The 19,006-nt window shown below is 42.3% G+C and overlaps 1 protein-coding gene across 4 annotated transcripts; it reads right to left on the bottom strand.

Annotated features, from left to right (window-relative positions):
- Positions 1–2,109: 2,109 nt before the first annotated feature.
- On the bottom strand, positions 2,110–12,947 carry scdb (stearoyl-CoA desaturase b). Of its 4 annotated transcripts, none has more exons than XM_014155112.2 (6): positions 12,638–12,947; positions 12,127–12,401; positions 10,913–11,043; positions 9,559–9,764; positions 5,799–6,031; positions 2,110–4,560 (listed from the first exon to the last, which is right to left on the bottom strand). In XM_014155112.2, exons 2-6 carry the CDS (start codon positions 12,350–12,352, stop codon positions 4,361–4,363), a joined length of 996 nt encoding a protein of 331 aa, XP_014010587.1. In that variant the 5' UTR covers positions 12,353–12,401; positions 12,638–12,947; the 3' UTR covers positions 2,110–4,360. The 4 variants fall into 4 exon arrangements, with proteins under 4 accessions (XP_014010587.1, XP_014010589.1, XP_014010588.1 ...); XM_014155114.2 differs by having other exon boundaries at positions 12,670–12,913; XM_014155113.2 differs by having other exon boundaries at positions 12,127–12,396; positions 12,638–12,894.
- Between the last annotated feature and the right edge of the window lie 6,059 nt (positions 12,948–19,006).

Genomic DNA, 19,006 nt, shown 5'->3' with positions numbered 1-19,006 from the left:
AGGATAGATAATAATAAGGTATTTGAGGTAGATATTTACATGAAGGCAGGGTGAAGTGACTAGGCATCAGGATACATAAGAGAAAAATAAAGAACCTGACTTAGAAGTTCCTCAGAAGCTTTGCTGTGGTGTTATTGTATCATACTACAATTGAAGGAAACAGTTAGCAATTATTACTTTTTTCTAATATTCCAGCCGTAGGCAAGACACCCTGTTTTGTTAAGAAAGAAAACATAAAATAAAAAGTTTGCCTTCCTATTTTCTAGGCTAATATTCTACCAGTAGGCAAAAACTGTCAGCCTGATGACCACACAAGTGTTACACACAGAGCAGAGCAGTGGATGGTCTGACACCAGGCAGCCAATCGCGAGAGGGGTGATGTCACTGGGAGCTGGGCTGAGTCTGACAGCAGACCATTGGGCAAGGAGGCAAGCTCACAGACAGACTGTGTTGCTGTGGTAGGGACACCCACTGCAACTGGACTGAAGCAGACCTGGGATCAAACACTATTTCAAATACTTTAGCTGTACTTGATTGAGCTTGCCTGTTGCAATGAAACCAATAGCAGTCTCAAAAGTACAAACCCTGGCACTCCAGGCAGACTAAAGCAAACGCTCAAAGTTTTTGAAAGATTTCAAATAGTATTTGAACCCAGGTCTGGACTAGAGTCAGCCAGTTTCAACTCTGACCATGTTTGCATAGGCTAACTCTTCACTGTCCAGGCACAAACTGGCCATTCAGGAATAGTACAAGGAGTGGAATGTTAGCTGAACAGACTGCTACGCAGGCGAAAATAATTATCCTGTCTATTTAGTTGGACTTATTTAGATCTGAGAAGAGAGATCATTTTCAGTGGTGGTTCTTATCGGCTTGAAACTAATATATTCTCCAGTAGGGGGTGCAGATATGTTCGTTTTTGAAGAGAAGTTGGCCGACTGCCAAACTGAAACCGGTATTTTAGCTGTCTGCGCCCATGCTTTATCAGAACGGTTCATTCAACTCACGATCAGTCAATGCACCAAAATGAACCCATTTAGCAGAGGCTGAAGAACAATACCATAGATAAACCAAGACTCTGGCACACACAGAAGACGGCGATCAGATAAAACGGATCAGATAAAAACGGTGAAGCAGTGTCTTGTTGCTGCTCACAGTGTTGGCCGGAGAGGACAACATGCATAGCAGGCGCCCACGGCCTGACGTTATGAGATAGCTTCAATAGGTGAGTGAGTCATGCACGTCCCGCACAAGATGGAACTGATCAGCAGGTGGCTGAGGAACTAGAGGAATGTGAAGAAACAGGAAGCAAGCACATCATGTCCAGAGAGAGAGAGCGATCTGAGAGAGAGACAGAGGATGTGTGTGAGAGCGGGTTAGCTGGAGAGGGAGAGTGAGTGAAAGAGCAAATTGCATTCAACCTGAATGACAGTCTAGGGAGCCCAGGAGACCAACATACAATCGTGAAACAACTGTTTAAGGAAGTGATGACATCTGTCGGCAAACAAGAACTTCAAGTCGTTATGAAAAACACTTAGGCCGACTGGTATGCATGTCGTCTGTCAGGAGGCACACCGACTAAATACACCAAACCTTTAGTTTGAGGCCTACGGTCAGGTTAAGGATTTGAATAAGCAATGTGATAGGTAAATACCACATTCAAAGGAGCTGTACAAGTGCTATGTATTTTTCTGTGCTTGGTGTTGCATGATAGTGTAAAGTTTATATTCTAGTCTAAAATACCATGATTCAGTAAAGGGAAGAGAGATTGTGAGAATAGGTCACAGAATAGTGAAACAGCATCCACCCATTGCCTGGGGACAAGGCCAGTCAGAGAATGGTCTTCTACAATAGCTGGAGTTTTAATTTATAATCACTTTAGGCAGTGGTGAGAATAACGCAGTATTATGCTGCATACACAGCACACCTTCACCAGGGGTGTATTCACCAGGAACCAAATGTGCCGAAGTGGGAGGGACTAATCTGAATTGTACAAATAAGAAACGCTTGTTTTCGTTTCATAACATTTCCCAATTAATATATTTTTTTAATGATCTACGGTGGGCACTTTGCAAAACAATTACATAGACAATGCAGCTGGGACGGGACCAGTAAATGCTAAGACAACGACATGTCTTTTATTCAATTAGGAACGGAGAGATTACAGAATTACAACAAAACTGACAGCAGAACATACTTTCCAACATGTAGAAAATTTGGTTTATTTACGGTACATACAGTGGGTAAAACATTCCTTGAAAAAAATGCGGCAGTTTTTTTAAGGCATTCAGACTTCAAGAAGTTAACACTGTACAAAATAATTGCACTGAAAAAAGTAGACCAAAGTGCGACAAATATTATTACAATTTGATGAGTTCATAACTAATCTGGAATCTTGTTTCTTCAGAGCCAAAACATTCGTTGAAATATTATGCTAAAATTGATTCCTAATTCCTCATCAGAATCTGATACTTTAAAGAATATCCCTAGATGTAAATCATATGGTCTTTCCTTTTACTTCCAATTTAAATAAGTGCTATCCGTTACTCTAGCTCTCATACTGTATATCTTGGGATATTCTCTCATACATACTCTTGCATCTTGGGATATTCTTTCAAGTATATATATATATATTTTAAGACAGTCATTAAATAACAACCCCGGTACCAAAGCAAATCTCTCATTCCTAGAAAGTGGAATTCCTATAGTTTTTCACGATCACTCCTAGAGTGTTCATTTGGTTGGACATCAATTGTTGGCGCTTTCTTTCCCTCCCCTATGTTGCATCCATCTTTTTCTAGACATGGCCATGTCTACAAGCAAAGTACATAACATTACTTCCATAAGGCATCTTGGGCGAGTCCTGACAAAATGTTTTTCTTCAAGATATCGAGACACGACATGTACGCAAATGCTCTCAAAGCCTCTTTCTTTCACATTGTCCTATTGGAGAAGGGAGACCGAAGTCCCGTATTCGTATTTCAACTGCAGTAAGAGTAAAAAATAAATACAAACAAGTATTTCTTTGTATAATAAAGACTGATCAGTATGTCATTTCACTACATTTCAGTGCAGAGGTGTCTCTGTGAAGCAGGATGGGGAAAAAACACCAACTGAAGTCACAGGCACCTTCACCCACACCAGAGGTATAAATCGTATTATACACAAATGACCCCGAGACCTTATGTATGTCCCAAACGGCACCCTATTCCCTATATAGTGCACTACCTATGACCAGAGCCCACATTGGGCCCTGGTCAATAGTAGTGCACTATATAGGGAATAGGGTGCCATTTGAAACTTGGAGAACTTCCTTCATCCTCTTCTGCAAGGAGGAAAGACTCCTGTTAAGAGCAACTTGGACAGGAGGAGACCACTGGTGCTTTCATGTGTAATGCCGCAGCAGAAGTGAACTTCTATGCCAGCCTATATAGAATAGGGTCTGGTATATAATGACAGCTAAAACAGTACGTTGACTATGAAGTAGGTAGGGCTGTTTCAACAGCAGCTTACAGTAAAATAAGACTGAAGTTGGGTGCCGTGATAAAATAAAACGTCAATAAACTAGAATTTTGAACTTGACAAAAGCTAGACTTCTCAGGACTTAAGACTACTCCACTCTTATGAAATGAACATCAGCAAAGCGCGACTGATTGCGAGATCGATCCTGACATATCGAAGAGATCATTTTTTGTCCGAATTGAACCAAACGACATGATCAAAACAAAACTTGCCTGCGTCGCCTTAACGTCAAGAAACCTCAAACTCCATTTTTTTTTTTTTCACTTAACAATTTCAAAAGTGCCACAGAGGGTTAATTAATAATAGCACATGAATAAATTAGAGGTTAATGTTCTTCCATCTTCATTGTTGGTGCACAGATGGCACAGGCAGGTAGTTTGGTTGGTGTAATGTTTCACACATTACACCATCTAGCTCCGCCACACACTTCAGGCTATTCCACAGATAACAAGACTCTCTAATCAAGACTCTTCAAGTGTCTGTGCCAATATGCCCATTCTTGCCACTATAAGCTCGCTTTGGCTAATAGTCACCTCACACAGCATTCATTTAAAAAACACAACATAAAAAAAATACACAATTTACTGAAAGGTCTAGGACCGTTTGCAAGCCAATATTAGTCTGAGGAACTCAGGAATAGGTTTTTAACTAATATAGAAATGAAACATCAATGAACCATGGTCTGATCACTACTATGTGCAGCACTACTAACTCCATCATCATCGCTGCAATTTACTACAGCTACATTCTTTCCATCTTTCGTTGGTTTGGCCTGTTTTAACATATCTGGTATCGGTCTTATCAAGTCCGTAACAGTTTGAGGCGGTTGAGACAACATTACTCAGCCAGTCTTGTGGCTGCCGTCACCGGTTCTCTGGGCGCGGGTCGAGATGAGGTCGCGGGACACCCTCTTGCAGTCCTTGGCCAGGCCCAGGAAGCACATGAGGTCTATGAAGGCGGTGGTGATGTTCAACTTCACGCCGAACTCACTGGTGGCGTAGTCGAAGGGAAAGGTGTGGTGGTAGTTGTGGAAGCCCTCACCTGGAAGGAAGGACACAAGACAGGACATTTTTTTTCATAAAAATGTTAAGACCAACAGGCCGATGTGCTATAGTTGTGCATCTATGAGAGTTACTTTTCCTCCCAATAGGCTTGAAAACATAATTTGATAAGAGTACAGGTGATATGTAAACTAAAGCACATGGAGACAGAAGTTCCACAACAGGGCTGGGTAACTTCAGTCTTGGTGGGAGGCTGTGTGGAAGCTTTCGTTCTAGCCTAGTACTCAAACACATGATTCAACTAAGTTAATTATAGTCTCCAACTTGAAGAACCAGCATTAGATGACTCAAACATGCACCAACTACAGCAGCCCTCTAAATCCAGAGTTGTAAGTATCTGAGCTATATTAGTTTAATCTTGGTTGATAGTCAATTACAATTCCCACTTGTTTTAAGCTATTCAACTAAAGCATGATTTTCACAGCTGACAAACAGGCAGCTCCTACAGAAAAGAGGTTACAGTAGCACAGTGGTATTCAGAGTCGGGTGTGAACTGCAGTGGGGTCACCAAAATTATTTAAATGGTCATTGGCTGTGTCTATACTCCTTTTCGAGGGCAAGGCTCTGGCCAAAAGTATTGCACTATATAGGGAATTGGGTGCCATTTCAGATTTGCCAATTGGGAAACCTGCATTAATTTATTATACCATCTATGGTCCCAACTTTTCTTATGCTATAAGAATACTTTATAGTGCCCGGGATTGGTTGCGAAATACAAGCCACTGCCCCCTGTGCAAAAAGTTCAATCTAAGCAAGCCTAAATGTTTATATTGAGTGATAATTCACATAAAAGTGTGTGGGGGGGTTTCTTACCAAGCTAAATTAACAGATCATGTTACTTATTGTAACCTAAAAAAGGATTAATGCAAGTGACTAATCTTATTTCAAGATATTTTACCTTAATTATAGGGTAAAATATCTTGAAATAAGAAGTTACTTGTATTAAGACTTTAGGTTAAAAATAAGCAAAATTATCTGTTATATTGGGATTGAATCCCATTCCCACCACACTTGTCCATCAAGCCTATCCTATCAATAACACTACTCAAAAATAAGGAAGGAGAGAGTGGCAGGGTTGAGGTCAATTGTATTTAAATTCACAAAGTAAACCAAATTCCAATGCCAAATTGCCCTCATTGAAGAGAATTGGAATTGAAATGCAACTCTGGAGTGGATCTCCCCTCACTCCCTTTAAAGAGAAAGCTGATCCGGCCTTACCGATGGCGCTGAAGGCCACGAAACGATTCTCACTGGGGTTGATGTTGCGGTCGTAGGGTCGGTTGCCCCACATGTGAGCGGCAGAGTTGACCAGCCAGGTAGCGTTCAGCACCAGAGCGTACCTCATGAGGCACGGGACGAAGTAGCCCACCCACAGGGACTCATCCCACAGGAACCAGGGCACCCACGTGGGCACCAGGAAACACAGCAGGACCACAGACAGCTTGTAGTACCTAGAGGGCAGAGATGAGACGTTAGAGATACACTGAGAAGAGAGACATTGTTTGAATCTAAACATAGTTACTAACGCTGAAAAGTCACCACCACCAAGCACCTAGATTCATAAACAGAGGTACTAAACCGCGGTACGTCACACCTACTTCTCAGACCACATAAAAAACATGTTTGGACAAAATCTTCTGATCAGTTGATTGTGTCTACCACCATATGTTAAATCACCCTTTTCTACAAGAGCTGTGGTGATACTAGTTTGGGACTGCATCCAAGAGTACCCGCTGCAAGTTGACCAATGGCCAGCCAGTCACTGTACTTTGTGTGGGTATGGCCTGATCAAGGTCCTGGCAGAGATGACAGCTCTTATCAAAAGATCAGCCACCAGCACCATCACGACCCAGACTACCACTTCCTGTGGTCGTGACTAGAATGTGGAACTGGTTCAGAGAGCAGCAGTGCAGAGAGCACAGTCAAGTTACTGGGGCTACTCTCATGCAACATACACAGAAGTATAGCTAACTACGGCATAGGTTTCTCATGTCTGGTCACATGGTCAAGAAAGCACCTGGTCCTAACAATGAGACATTTGTGTGGAGCACTCAAGAGTTTGGTTTACCTTAGATATTGTCATGCATAGACAATGATTTCAAAAACATCTAAACATTGATGAGTAACTGGTCTCACAGAACATACACACGTACAATAATGTGGAACACACCGGTTTTGGGTTGCTTGATTATCTTGTAGTGACAATATATGGTAGAGGGGGAAATGCAAAACTCAATGGCATCATCTGATCACTAGTCACATGCAGTCCGAATCTTGATGCGACATTCATTCTGTAACCACCGATTTCTATGGTGGATTTTATACAGAGGTCTTTCAAGTGTTCAATGAGTGCTAAATTGCCCCTCTGTGGTACATTGTGTGCCGTGCCACTGCCAATGGAGGTTTGGTACAACTTTTCCAGAATGCAAATAGGCTTCTAGCTATAACACTGCATGATTCAAAGCAAGGTTACTGCCAAAGGCCTTGGCAGGGCCAACACCTTTAAAAAGGCCCAGTTCAGTCAAAAATTCTATTTTTACTGTGTGGTGTATCACATTGTACAACAGCTGATGAAACTAACACTAAAGGTGTGAACAATTTTGATCATTGTTATTTCCTGATAGTTGCTGTTTGAAAATATAATCTATACAGGACCTTCTTATCAGCCTGTTTACATGGGAGGGAATTTCAGCTTGGTTAATAGACCAATAATAGACCGGTAAATTGGTTAATAGACAGTTCCAAACAGCTCTGCCAATAACAGCTAGTTTTAAGTTACCTCCCACTTAGACCACTCCTAGCAAAAATCTTGCTGAGAAATAGTTTGTTAACCTGTCAAGGTATAGGGGGCAGTATTTTCGATTTTGGATGAAAAGCGTGCCCAGAGTAAACAGCCTAATACTCGGGCCCAGAGTCAAATATTTGCATATTATTAGTAGATCTGGATATAAAACACTGAAGTTTCTAAAACTGTTTGAATGGTGTCTGAGTATAACAGAACTCATATGGCAGGCAAAAACCTGAGAAATATCCAACCAGGAAGTGTGGAAATCTGAGAATTGTAGTTCTTTTGAATCCCTATCAAAACTACAGTGTCTGTGGGGTCACGTTGCACTTCCTAAGGCTTCCATTGGCTGTCAACAGCCTTCAGAAAGTTTCCATATTCTCCTGTAACCGGGCAGAGAATAGGAGCTCAGTCAATGAGTGGACTGCCTATAGACAAAGGACTTGGTGATGCGCGAGCCCGATAGCGTATTCATTCCAGAAGAAAAAGGAGGGGCGCGCTATTGTCCGGTTGGAATATTATCGAAGTTTTATGTTAAAAATACCCTAAGGATTGATTGTAAACAACGTTTGACATGTTTCTACGAACAGTAATGGAACTATTTGACTTTGTCTCTGGTACTGGGCTAGCGCATTATACCTTTGGATAGTGATCTGAACGCACGAACAAAACGGAGGTATTTGGACATAAATATGGAGTATTTCGAACAAAAACAACATTTCTTGTGGAAGTAGGAGTCCTCAGAATGAATTCTGACGAAGATCAGCAAAGCTAAGAGAATATTTATAATACTAATTCAGAGTTTTGTTGATGCCAGAACTTCGCGGGTAGCTGTATAGCTTGCTTCGATGGCTGAGCTATGTACTCAGAATATTGAACAATGTGCTTTCTCCGTAAAGTTATTTTGAAATCTGACAAAGCGGTTGCGTCAAGAAGTAGTGCATCTATAATTCTTTCAATAACTGGTCAATTTGATCAACGTTTATGAGTATTTTTGTAAATTGATGTGCACATTCACTGGAAGTTTTGGTGGGAATACATTTTCTGAACATCACACGCCAATGTAAAATGCTGTCTTTGGATATAAATATGAACTTTATCGAGCAAAACATATATGTATTGTATAACATGAAGTCCTATGAGTGCCATCTGATGAAGATCAAAGGTTAGTGAATATTTTAGCTGTATTTTGGTTTTTTGTGATGAATGTCCTCACTTGGAAAATGGCTGTGTGGATTTTCTTGTGAAGTTTATGTCCTAACATAATCTAATGTTATGCTTTCGCCGTAAAGCCTTTTTGAAATCGGACAATGTGGTTAGATTAACTAGAGTCTTATCTTTAAAACGGTGTAAAATAGTTGATTGTTTGAGAAAATGAAATTAGATTTTTGCTGTTTTGTATTTCGCGCCATGCTATTTCACTGGCTGTTGAATAGTGTGGGACGATCACATCCCACCCAGCCCAGAGAAGTTAAAGCTATTTGTCTGTTTTAATGGAAAACTATTACAGCAAGGTACTTAATTGTTACCCAGAAAGAGAGATAAAAACAGCTGCATTGGGCCTTTAAAAAAAATACTTTCAACTGAAAAGTGACAGCAAGCTACTGTATGTAGATTTTTTAAAGTACAACAAGAATCCAGTTCCTCAAAAACAAATAAACACTGTTCATAATTGGTGGCCTGAGGGTATAACTGTTCTTATGAAAGTAGAGGGTTTTACGCACATCCAAGAACAAGCTCCAATACATGGAAAAGGGGAATGTGGCTCACTGTTTTGCTGCTCCCAAATGTTATCTTTTGATAAAGTTAACAGGTGATAAAATAACGCTGACGGAGATAGTCTTTGTTAGGTCAAGCTTTATCAAAAGATCACGTTTGAGGAGCAGCAATCTCTCTAAAGCAATATCTTTAAGTATTAAGATAACGCTTTATCTTTTTTCACAGAAATGTGCATTGCGTCATAAATAAACTCATTACAGGAGATGATAGACAACATACTGTGTGGTTCAGTTGGTAAAGCATGGGGCTTGCAATACCAAGATCGCAAGTTTGATTCCCGCTGGGGCCACCCATCCAAAAATGTTTCCACTACCATGATCAACTTTTGACAAACGCGTCTGCTAAGTGGCATATAAGATGAAAGGCATGGAACTAGGATGGTACAGGGCATAGACTGGAAAACTGGCATCTTACTTTTTCTGGAACATGACGACTTTATCTGCCTTCAGGTCCGTCAGCTCCAGCTTCTTGCCCTTCTCGATGACGTCGGGGTGCTTGCGTACGAGCAGCCAGCCAATGTGAGCGAAGAAAAAGCCCCGCACTGCATTGTGGGGGTCGGCATCCGTCTCAGAGTACTTGTGGTGAACCCGGTGGTCCCTCGCCCACTCGTAGATGTCGTTCTGGAAGAAATAATGGTGATGTGGTTGTTTAGGAGCCACTTATATCCAACCTAAAAACACCACAAGAATCTGGGGCCGTGTGTATCAAGCGTCTCAGAGTAGGAGGGAGAACCTGATCACCACTCTTACTCTGAGATGCTTGATATATACAGTTTGGCCTTTCTACTATAGAGAACCATTAACATTGATTGTCATGCAAGCTGAAGGGCTCATACCCGAAATGTTCGGCAATACAAATGTACATTTAAGTATATTTACTGGAGTGCTGTCCCATTTCTGTTCTTTGTACCATAGAGATAAATACATGGTTTCTCTCTATGCTGTAATTCTACAAGACATTGAGATGTCAGAACACATTAATATTAATATGTATGGGCACAACACCAGAGAGAGGGTTTAAACACAGTATACTATGCATTTATAAACCTAGAAAACATATAGTAGAGAATTACAGTTCAATACACAATGTGTATTAAGAGGTGACCATCAGATTAAACAGGCAGCATCAGTCAGTCAGCACAACGCAGATTATACAGGCAACAGCACTCAGATTAAATGCAATCGTTAATTCCAGTGGAAATTTGCTAACACTCAATCATACTTTATATACCAGCATATTGCACAGTGGGTCACTCATTAATTAAGTTGTTATTGGTGGGGACTGCCATAGACCTTTTTTAACCAAACCCTTAACCTGATTGCATTGGTCACTTCTTTAATTAAGTCAAGTCATCAGTTTGTAAGGTTGTCATTGGGCCACGTGATGGTGCCTTCATAGATCTAATTTTGGAGATTTCTAGAATAAATTGGGTCTATTTCACAGGGATTTTGTACGAAATTTGGATAGGTATTCGTGTGTTGATGAAGGCTGGCTAAAGCCGCTAAATCGTTGGCACTTGGCGGTAGCCTCTGCTAGCTCTGTCCTGCTGTTTCTAACTTTCCCTCACAGATATGCCAACACAATAAAGGCCTTTTAATTGAAGCTACACTCGAGAAAGAGCCTTGGCGTTTTGGAAGAGCCATGTTGGTTGTTCGCACAAGTTTAGCCTTCAAGTTTATGATGTGTGTATGCCTGTGTCTGTTTTTGTCCCTGTAGGGGTCCTATACTGCATCCTCTCTGGGGTTCAATAAAGTTTTCCTTTGTTTACCTGAAAGGCCATGGAGTTAGCGAGGGCCAGAAAGACACGGAGAGGGGTGGAGGCTTTGTAGGACTTGTGACTCCAGAGGCGGTGGGCCCCCGCAGTTATACCCAGGGCACTGAGCAAGAAGCACAAAGCAGCTAGGGGAAAGAAAAAGAGATTAGGCTAGATATACAGACACCCATGTCTGGCTCACACACACACAGAATCATGTGAAACACAGAGACATTTGACTCCTAGTAGTTACAAGGGATATCGTGTCCCATGCCTGTTCCCCATCCCTGCCTAGTTTCTGTCATTATAGAGTTATTTCTGTTGGGAACTGGCAATGGCAGTACGTATGCATGCATGTCTACTCTCAGGGTTGTTGTTGTTGTAAAACTGTTGAATGTGTTTCTATGTGCAGCCACACAAGGCTGCTTAGGATGTGAGACCTGGGACCACTAACTGGTCCAGGCAGCAAAGAAGAGACATTCTGTTGTGGTGCCATGTAGCCTCACAATGGAATGTCTATTGGAATGCCGATTGTTCTTTGTCTTGCCCAATGGAATAATATGCAGTTCAGCATATGAGAGCTAGAGCGAGAGAGACAACAGTGGAAACACAGTTTTGGTTGTTTAGTATTCGTTACAGTATAATCCAAGTCATGAGTTCTGTCTATCTATTCTCACAAAAACAGAACTAAAACCCCTGCAGGTTTTTTCCTATGTCTAAACAAGCAAACAAAGATGGGTGCAGCTATTTTCTAATTCAGAAATATATTGTGAACAGACGTGCCTCGGGCCACACATTCCAAAAGTCTCTCCATCTGCACAACAGTAGGCCTAGCCTATGAGCTGTTCGTTCAATTGAAGATAGATGGTCCGTAAACTGTTAGGCTACATATTATACTATACGAGAGAAGTCACCCAATAGGCCCTTATGACTGTATGTTTGTTATTTCCATGGGGAAAATATTGAGTAGGTGTGCCCCGAAATAGATTTACCAACATTCAACACTATTCTTATAGGAGGGCGGGCAAGTAGCAACATGTCGGTGTAACACCACCAAACGCCTACTCCACAAATGCATCACCCGGCTCAGCACATTCTCTTCTCGTTGGTCGACCAGATAAACCATGCTGCGTAGACCCACAACTTTAACGAGGAAAAGGGCGTAGAAACCGATATAAGTGCAACAACATTTGAATAAAATGGCACATTAAGTAAATGGTGATACTTACTCCAAGCCAGAGTCAGGGCCGACGCGGAGGGCACGATCATCAGTCCATAAAGCGCTCCAATATGTAATAAAAACATTAATATGATGTTTCTCCACACCAGTCTCATCGGTGGTTTAGGGCCCTCTTTTGCTCTATAACTATCATCAAAAACATCATCCCTCGTCGACGTTTCTGGCATCACGGCATCTCCGTTTTGTTGCTTGTTGGGGTTTGTCGTCTCTGTCATTTTTGCTGTAGAATTCTGTAACGTGCCCAGTGTTGAGATGAGATCTGGACTTAAAAGAGGACAGATAGCTTATTCAGTTTACATGACAAACACCGGCATCATGGTCCATCCAACCAGGAAATCGAGCACGCACTTCACTGTGAAAGTGCGTGCTAGCAGCAAGATGAAAGTGGGTGCTCGATTTCCTGGTGGGCAAGCATCACTGTTTGCAATGCTAGGATAGCATAGGCTACTCTAAAACGAACACATCATTTGCTATCAACTGGCATCAAATACATAACTTACTGCGTGGAATGAAGAGAATCGTTAAAATGTACCAAAAGGGGCACAACGTGGAGATGGCTTCTTCGGGCGAAATTTGACAATTGAACGCGTCGTCTGCTCTACTCGTAGTGATGACTCCGCTTACCTAACCTGCTGCTGAGTTTCATCTTCAGACCTCGTTTTATAGACTGCAATTGGTCGAGGGGCATTTGATGCCACTTCTACCCTAATCGTTTCATTGGTTGCCTTCGTATCTGATGTTTATTTTACAACCCCTGGCAGTGAAATGTTGAAAGTCATCCAGATAACACCCCCCACCCCCCCTTTTTTGTTTGTTTCTTTACAGTCGCACTCATGTTAATTTATGTGATCACAAATTACGCAACTTGTGTCAACATGGTCGGATAGCTGTTTGTTTGATAGGCGTTGTCTATTTCGATAGACAGACACCACCTTTCCAAAGTCAGTGCCCAGCAGTAACCTTTCCATAAATTGGTCATTACAATAAGGAAAATTGCATTTTGTTGTTCATGGAGAGGATGTGGGGTGATGGGAGTTGAATAATACATTCCAACATTATGATTCATCACATCACTAGAAATATAGGCTAGGCCTACTTAATATAATATTGCAGAAAGTAATAACTATGAATATAATCTCATATACATATTCCAAATGTTCATTATTCAAGGTAGAGCTTGTCCTTTTGACACTCCTGAATCACTTGAATCAAAAGAGCGAGGCCAAAGGGTGATGGGTATTTTCTGTTATAATGTTACTCATTCTGTGTTATATTCTGTGAGTATAAAAACGATTAATATAAACTCATATACAGTGGGGTCTGAAATCATTGGCAGATAGGGGTCAACATTACTGGCACCCGTTGTCAGTACCCTTTAATACCTAACCTTGCTATGATAACAGCACTGAACCTTTTTCTAAAATGTTTTATGAGATTGGAGAACACATTGGGAGGGATCTTAGGGACAGATACAAATTATTGGGGGAGGGGTGGTCCAAAATAGGGGACCCATTTTTTTTTTTTGCTTTGAGGAGGGTTGTGTGTTTTTGGGGGGGCACAGGGGAGGGTAGTGTGTTTTTTGGGGGGCACAGGGGAGGGTAGTGTGTTTTTTGGGGGGGGGCACAGGGGAGGGTGGTGTGTTTTTTGGGGGGGGCACAGGGGAGGGTAGTGTGTTTTTGGGGGGGGGGCACAGGGGAGGGTAGTGTGTTTTTTGGGGGGGGCACAGGGGAGGGTAGTGCATTTTTGGGGGGCACAGGGTAGGGTAGTGTGTTTTTGGGGGGACACAGGGGAGGGTTGTGTGTTTTTTGGGGGGCACAGTGGGAGGGTAGTGTGTTTTGGGGGGCACAGGGGAGGGTAGTGTGTTTTTGGGGGGCACAGGGGAGGGTTGTGTGTTTTTGGGGGGCACAGGGGAGGGTGGTGTGTTTTTGGGGGGCACAGGGGAGGGTGGTGTGTTTTTGGGGGGCACAGGGGAGGGTTGTGTGTTTTTGGGGGCACAGGGGAGGGTTGTGTGTTTTTGGGGGGGGGCACAGGGGAGGGTAGTGTGTTTTTGGGGGGCACAGGGGAGGGTTGTGTGTTTTTTGGGGATAACAGGGGAGGGTTGTGTGTTTTGGGGGGGCACAGGGGAGGGTAGTGTGTTTTTTGGGGGGCACAGGGGAGGGTTGTGTGTTTTTTGGGGGGCACAGGGGAGGGTGGTGTGTTTTTGGGGGGCACAGGGGAGGGTAGTGTGTTTTTTGGGGGGCACAGGGGAGGGTGGTGTGTTTTTTGGGGGGCACAGGGGAGGGTGGTGTGTTTTGGGGGGGGGGCACAGGGGAGGGTAGTGTGTTTTTTGGGGGGCACAGGGGAGGGTAGTGTGTTTTTGGGGGGGGGGCACAGGGGAGGGTGGTGTGTTTTTTGGGGGGCACAGGGGAGGGTAGTGTGTTTTTGGGGGGGCACAGGGGAGGGTAGTGTGTTTTTGGGGGGGGCACAGGGGAGGGTAGTGCATTTTGGGGGGCACAGGGTAGGGTAGTGTGTTTTTGGGGGGACACAGGGGAGGGTTGTGTGTTTTTGGGGGGCACAGGGGAGGGTAGTGTGTTTTGGGGGGGCACAGGGGAGGGTAGTGTGTTTTTTGGGGGGGCACAGGGGAGGGTTGTGTGTTTTTGGGGGGCACAGGGGAGGGTGGTGTGTTTTTTGGGGGGCACAGGGGAGGGTGGTGTGTTTTTTGGGGGGGGGCACAGGGGAGGGTTGTGTGTTTTTTGGGGGGCACAGGGGAGGGTAGTGTGTTTTTTGGGGGGGCACAGGGGAGGGTTGTGTGTTTTTTGGGTTGCACAGGGGAGGGTAGTGTGTTTTGGGGGGGCACAGGGGAGGGTAGTGTGTTTTTTGGGGGGCACAGGGGAGGGTTGTGTGTTTTTTGGGGGGCACAGGGGAGGGTAGTGTGTTTTTTGGGGGGCACATGGGAGGGTAGTGTGTTTTTTGGGGGGCACAGGGGAGGGTAGTGCGTTTTGTCCCTGGTTTCCATATGCTCTTCTGCTCAACTGACTCCGACAGTTGAACTTGATATGAGGAAGTCTGTTTTAGGCCTACCAGAGTTACTCCTATAATCTAACAATATAATGCTTATCTTTATACAAAATATTCTGAGAGAAAATTTACAAATTAGCCTCCTGTACGTCTATATCTGTATAGAAGACGTAGTAGCCATCTGACATAAAGAAATGCATGTCAGTGCCGTAGCATGCCACCGCATGTCTCTATCTCTCTCTATCTCTCTGGGGTTAGGCCTATGCTTCTCTTCCTTTATATAGACTATATACACAGTATATATTTCAAAAAATATGAATATCATAGCCTATAGGCCTATGCATGCAATGCTCTGATACATGTAGTGCTTAAATCTCTGACAGCTGAACCGTGAGGTGGACAATTATTATTTTAGGAAAGTATACAAAAACACATTGAAACAGACTATAAAGTAATGCATATGCTACACATCGAAACACAAGGAATAGTGTTTTTTGTAATTTGTTATAACTGTTTTTAAGGACACGTAAATGTGGCTCATTTGGCCGACATCCCTTGTTGTGTCTGTATCTATGTAATGGTATTTATGTAAAAAAAAAAAACAGGGACCACAATGGAAATAAGTTCCCGACTTTATTGTGCAATCCCGGTACACTTCTAAAAATATTTGTGTATATGTATTTTTTGAACTGACAAATAAAATCAATCAATCAATTCAAACTGTGCAGCGGCCAAATGATGAATGGTAAGAGTCATCTGTTACAAAACATAAAAAATTTGAATGACATTCGGAGATTGTCAAGCCAAGCCTTCGATACTGGGTAAGCCTACAAGATAGGGAGTGATGTATTTTCTGTTTGTCGAGATTGACATAGTCTATTTATTGTGGTGTTGAAAACGCAAACCATGATATTGAAGTGCCCGAAGTCGGTATGGTTTGTTTATTGGTTGTGTGGTGCATTGGCACAGACACCTGTTGGTTGAAAATGAGTTGCATACTGTATATTTTATATAATTATAAAAATGGCATCAAAATGTTGAAATGTTTTCCTAGCTGATCATTGTCTGCAGCCGGCTCTGATCGTAGTGTAATGAAAGAGGTAGGGAGAGCTCCTCTGTGGTGGTCAGCGAACCTACAACCTTCTGGCCCGTAGCCCTGCGTAGCATCAACTGTGCCACAAAATCATGATGAAGTGGCGAAGTTGATATCCACGTTTATGAACGCAGGGTCGTGACAGTTGTTATTTTTGGCCGTAAACATTATTTTGAGTTAATTCTGTGAGGGGGGAGGGTGTTCAATTTATTTTGCAGGGTCGTGAAAATAATTTGAATGTTGGCGAGGGGGGTGCATTTTTTGTTGTTGATGACACCTTGACTTGGACCAGCCCCTCCCCGTAGTACATTTTGATCTGTCCCTTAGGCCATTTCTCCATACAGAATCTTTCCAGATCCTTGATATCCTTTTTCTGCACTTATGGACTGCCCTCTTCAATTCAAACTACAGGTTTTAAATGGGCTTCAAGTCCAGAGACTGAGATGGCCATTGCATAAGGTTGATTTTGTGGTCAATTAACAATTTCTTTGCAAATTTTAATGTTGCTTGGGGTTACTGTCTTGCTGGAAGATCCATGTTTCAGCCTCCTCACAGAGGGAACCAGGTTTTTGGCTAAAATGTCCTGGTACTTGGTAAAGGTCATGATGCCGTTGACCTTAACAAGGGCCCAGGACCAGTGGAAGCAAAATAGCCCCATAACATCAAAGATCCACCACCAGAATTTGCAGTAGGTATGGAAGAAAAGAACCCCATACCTACTGAAAAATCAGGTGCTGGATCTTTGATGTTATGGGGCTATTTTGCTTCCACTGGTCCTGGGGCAGTTGTTATGGAAGAAAAGAACCCCATACCTACTGAAAAGTCAGGTGCTGGATCTTTGATGTTATGGGGCTATTTTGCTTCCACTGGTCCTGGGGCAGTTGTTATGGAAGAAAAGAACCCCATACCTACTGAAAAGTCAGGTGCTGGATCTTTGATGTTATGTGGCTATTTCGCTATCTACAAAGAAATGGTTAATTGACCAGAAAATCAACATTTTGCAATGGCCATCTCAGTCTCATGAAGCAAATTGAAACTGCAGTCCATAAGCGCAGATGAAGGATATCATTCTGTGTGGAGGAATGGTTTAAAGATCCCTCCCAATGTGTTCTCCAATCTCATAAAACCTTTCAGAACAAGGCTCAGTGCCTTTATCCTCGCAAAGTGAGGTATTGAAAACAGAGTGCCAATAATTTTGAACCCTATCTTTTTCATTTTTATTAATATTACTTGCTCAACAAAATCTCTTTCTCTGAGCAATGGCATTAAAATAATCTAATTTCTAAAAATGTTTAGCATACAATACAGTTCAGTATTTGTATTATTTATTTTATACAGTGTTTTTTGCTCATATTTATCAAGGGAGCCAATCATTTCGGATCCCACTGTACATATTCGCCATACTAATTATAAAAAATGTAAACCTTTCCTTTGACTCTCCTGAATAAGCTGAATAAATAAAGGTATGCTTTTGCATAATGAAAATATGACTCATCCTGTAGACCAGACTCATATTTATATAACAAGGACATTATGAATGAGAGGACTCATGTTTCAAAAGCTGAAGAACATGCGCACATCCAGGTACATTTTCAAGGTGCTGGAGTTATAGGTGAACTCATGAAAAATCTAAATGAAAATGCGCCACACTGCTGTTCATGCTCCCAGGCCATTTTATTGATACAATGTTTCAACCCTTAGGTCTCCATCAGGCATCCATGACCTAAGGTCAAAACGTTGTATCAATAAAATCCCCTTGTAGCATGAACAGCAGTGTGGCGCCAGGGGCGGAAATCCCGGGGGGACGGGGGGGACACGACCCCCCCATCCTGGGAAAAATATGATTTGTCCCCCCCAATATATCACTGAAACATAACTATATAATTTAAATAATATTAATAATACGCAATGAAAGCAATTGTGCTGATTATAGACACTTAATAGCTCGTGTTTAAGTTTCAAAAGATTGCGACCCCCCCACCCTTTGCCTCACAATGGTTTGATCCACTGCCAGTTCCTTAGCTTGCTCCGTAACAGAGAGGTCGTATCTACTGTCTGAAAGGCACGCAATGCACGTAACTGACGTGAGGTTAATCCAATATTAACTATTAAACTAGCTAGTACCTATTCCATTTATGTGGCGTCGTCAAAGATGGAATCTTTGCTATCGTCAATTTATTCCAAGATCAGCATGCATGTAAGTTAGTGCTTCAAAGTCCCTGTGATAAGGTTAGCGATAAACTGAACAGAACTACACTCTCTTCTACCACTGTTTTAAATATATTTAATGGTCTCGTTGCAAAAGCTAAATTGTCGCAAGGGAACTTTTATTTATATATTTTATTTCACCTTTATTTAACCCGGGTAGCAAAGATTATAGCAAACACCACTGAATTGGTGCTCGCTAGCTTTGCAAATTCAGCTATTGTTAGAAGCCAGCCAATATGAAACAAACGATTAAAATGACAAAAGGTTGCAGCATATGTTGTGTAAATGGTGAACTCATACAGCTGTCAACTCTTGTCACTGCAATCCGTTTCACATTTGCTAGCTACCTTTTAGATCGAAGCCCATATAGAATGATAAAAGATAAGATGATAGAAGCCCATCTCCTACTGTAAATAACCTACATACTGTGTGTGTGTAGCCAACCAGGTAGAAAAATGGCAGGAAAATGGCAGAAAAAAGATGGACATCAGAGTATTTTTCAGTACACCAAAACGCAAAGTAAGAACCCTAGTAGCCTAATATCTCAAAGACTAGTTGATAAAATGTTCAT

The sequence above is a fragment of the Salmo salar genome, chromosome ssa18 (assembly GCF_905237065.1).
Source record: "Salmo salar chromosome ssa18, Ssal_v3.1, whole genome shotgun sequence".
Lineage (NCBI taxonomy): Eukaryota > Metazoa > Chordata > Actinopteri > Salmoniformes > Salmonidae > Salmo > Salmo salar.
Note: the sequence above shows the minus strand (reverse complement) of the source record. Positions and strands in the feature narration are given on the sequence as shown.

What these genes read in the sequence shown, in the direction of transcription:
- scdb (XM_014155112.2), bottom strand. Translation starts at nt 12,352, where the DNA reads ATGACAGAGACGACAAACCCCAACAAGCAACAAAACGGAGATGCCGTG. An exon ending in CTAACTCCATGGCCTTTCAG is followed by an intron (nt 9,765 to 10,912) that starts GTAAACAAAGGA and finishes TATTTCTTCCAG; the next exon opens with AACGACATCTACGAGTGGGC. An exon ending in GTCGTCATGTTCCAGAAAAA is followed by an intron (nt 6,032 to 9,558) that starts GTAAGATGCCAG and finishes TCTGCCCTCTAG; the next exon opens with GTACTACAAGCTGTCTGTGG.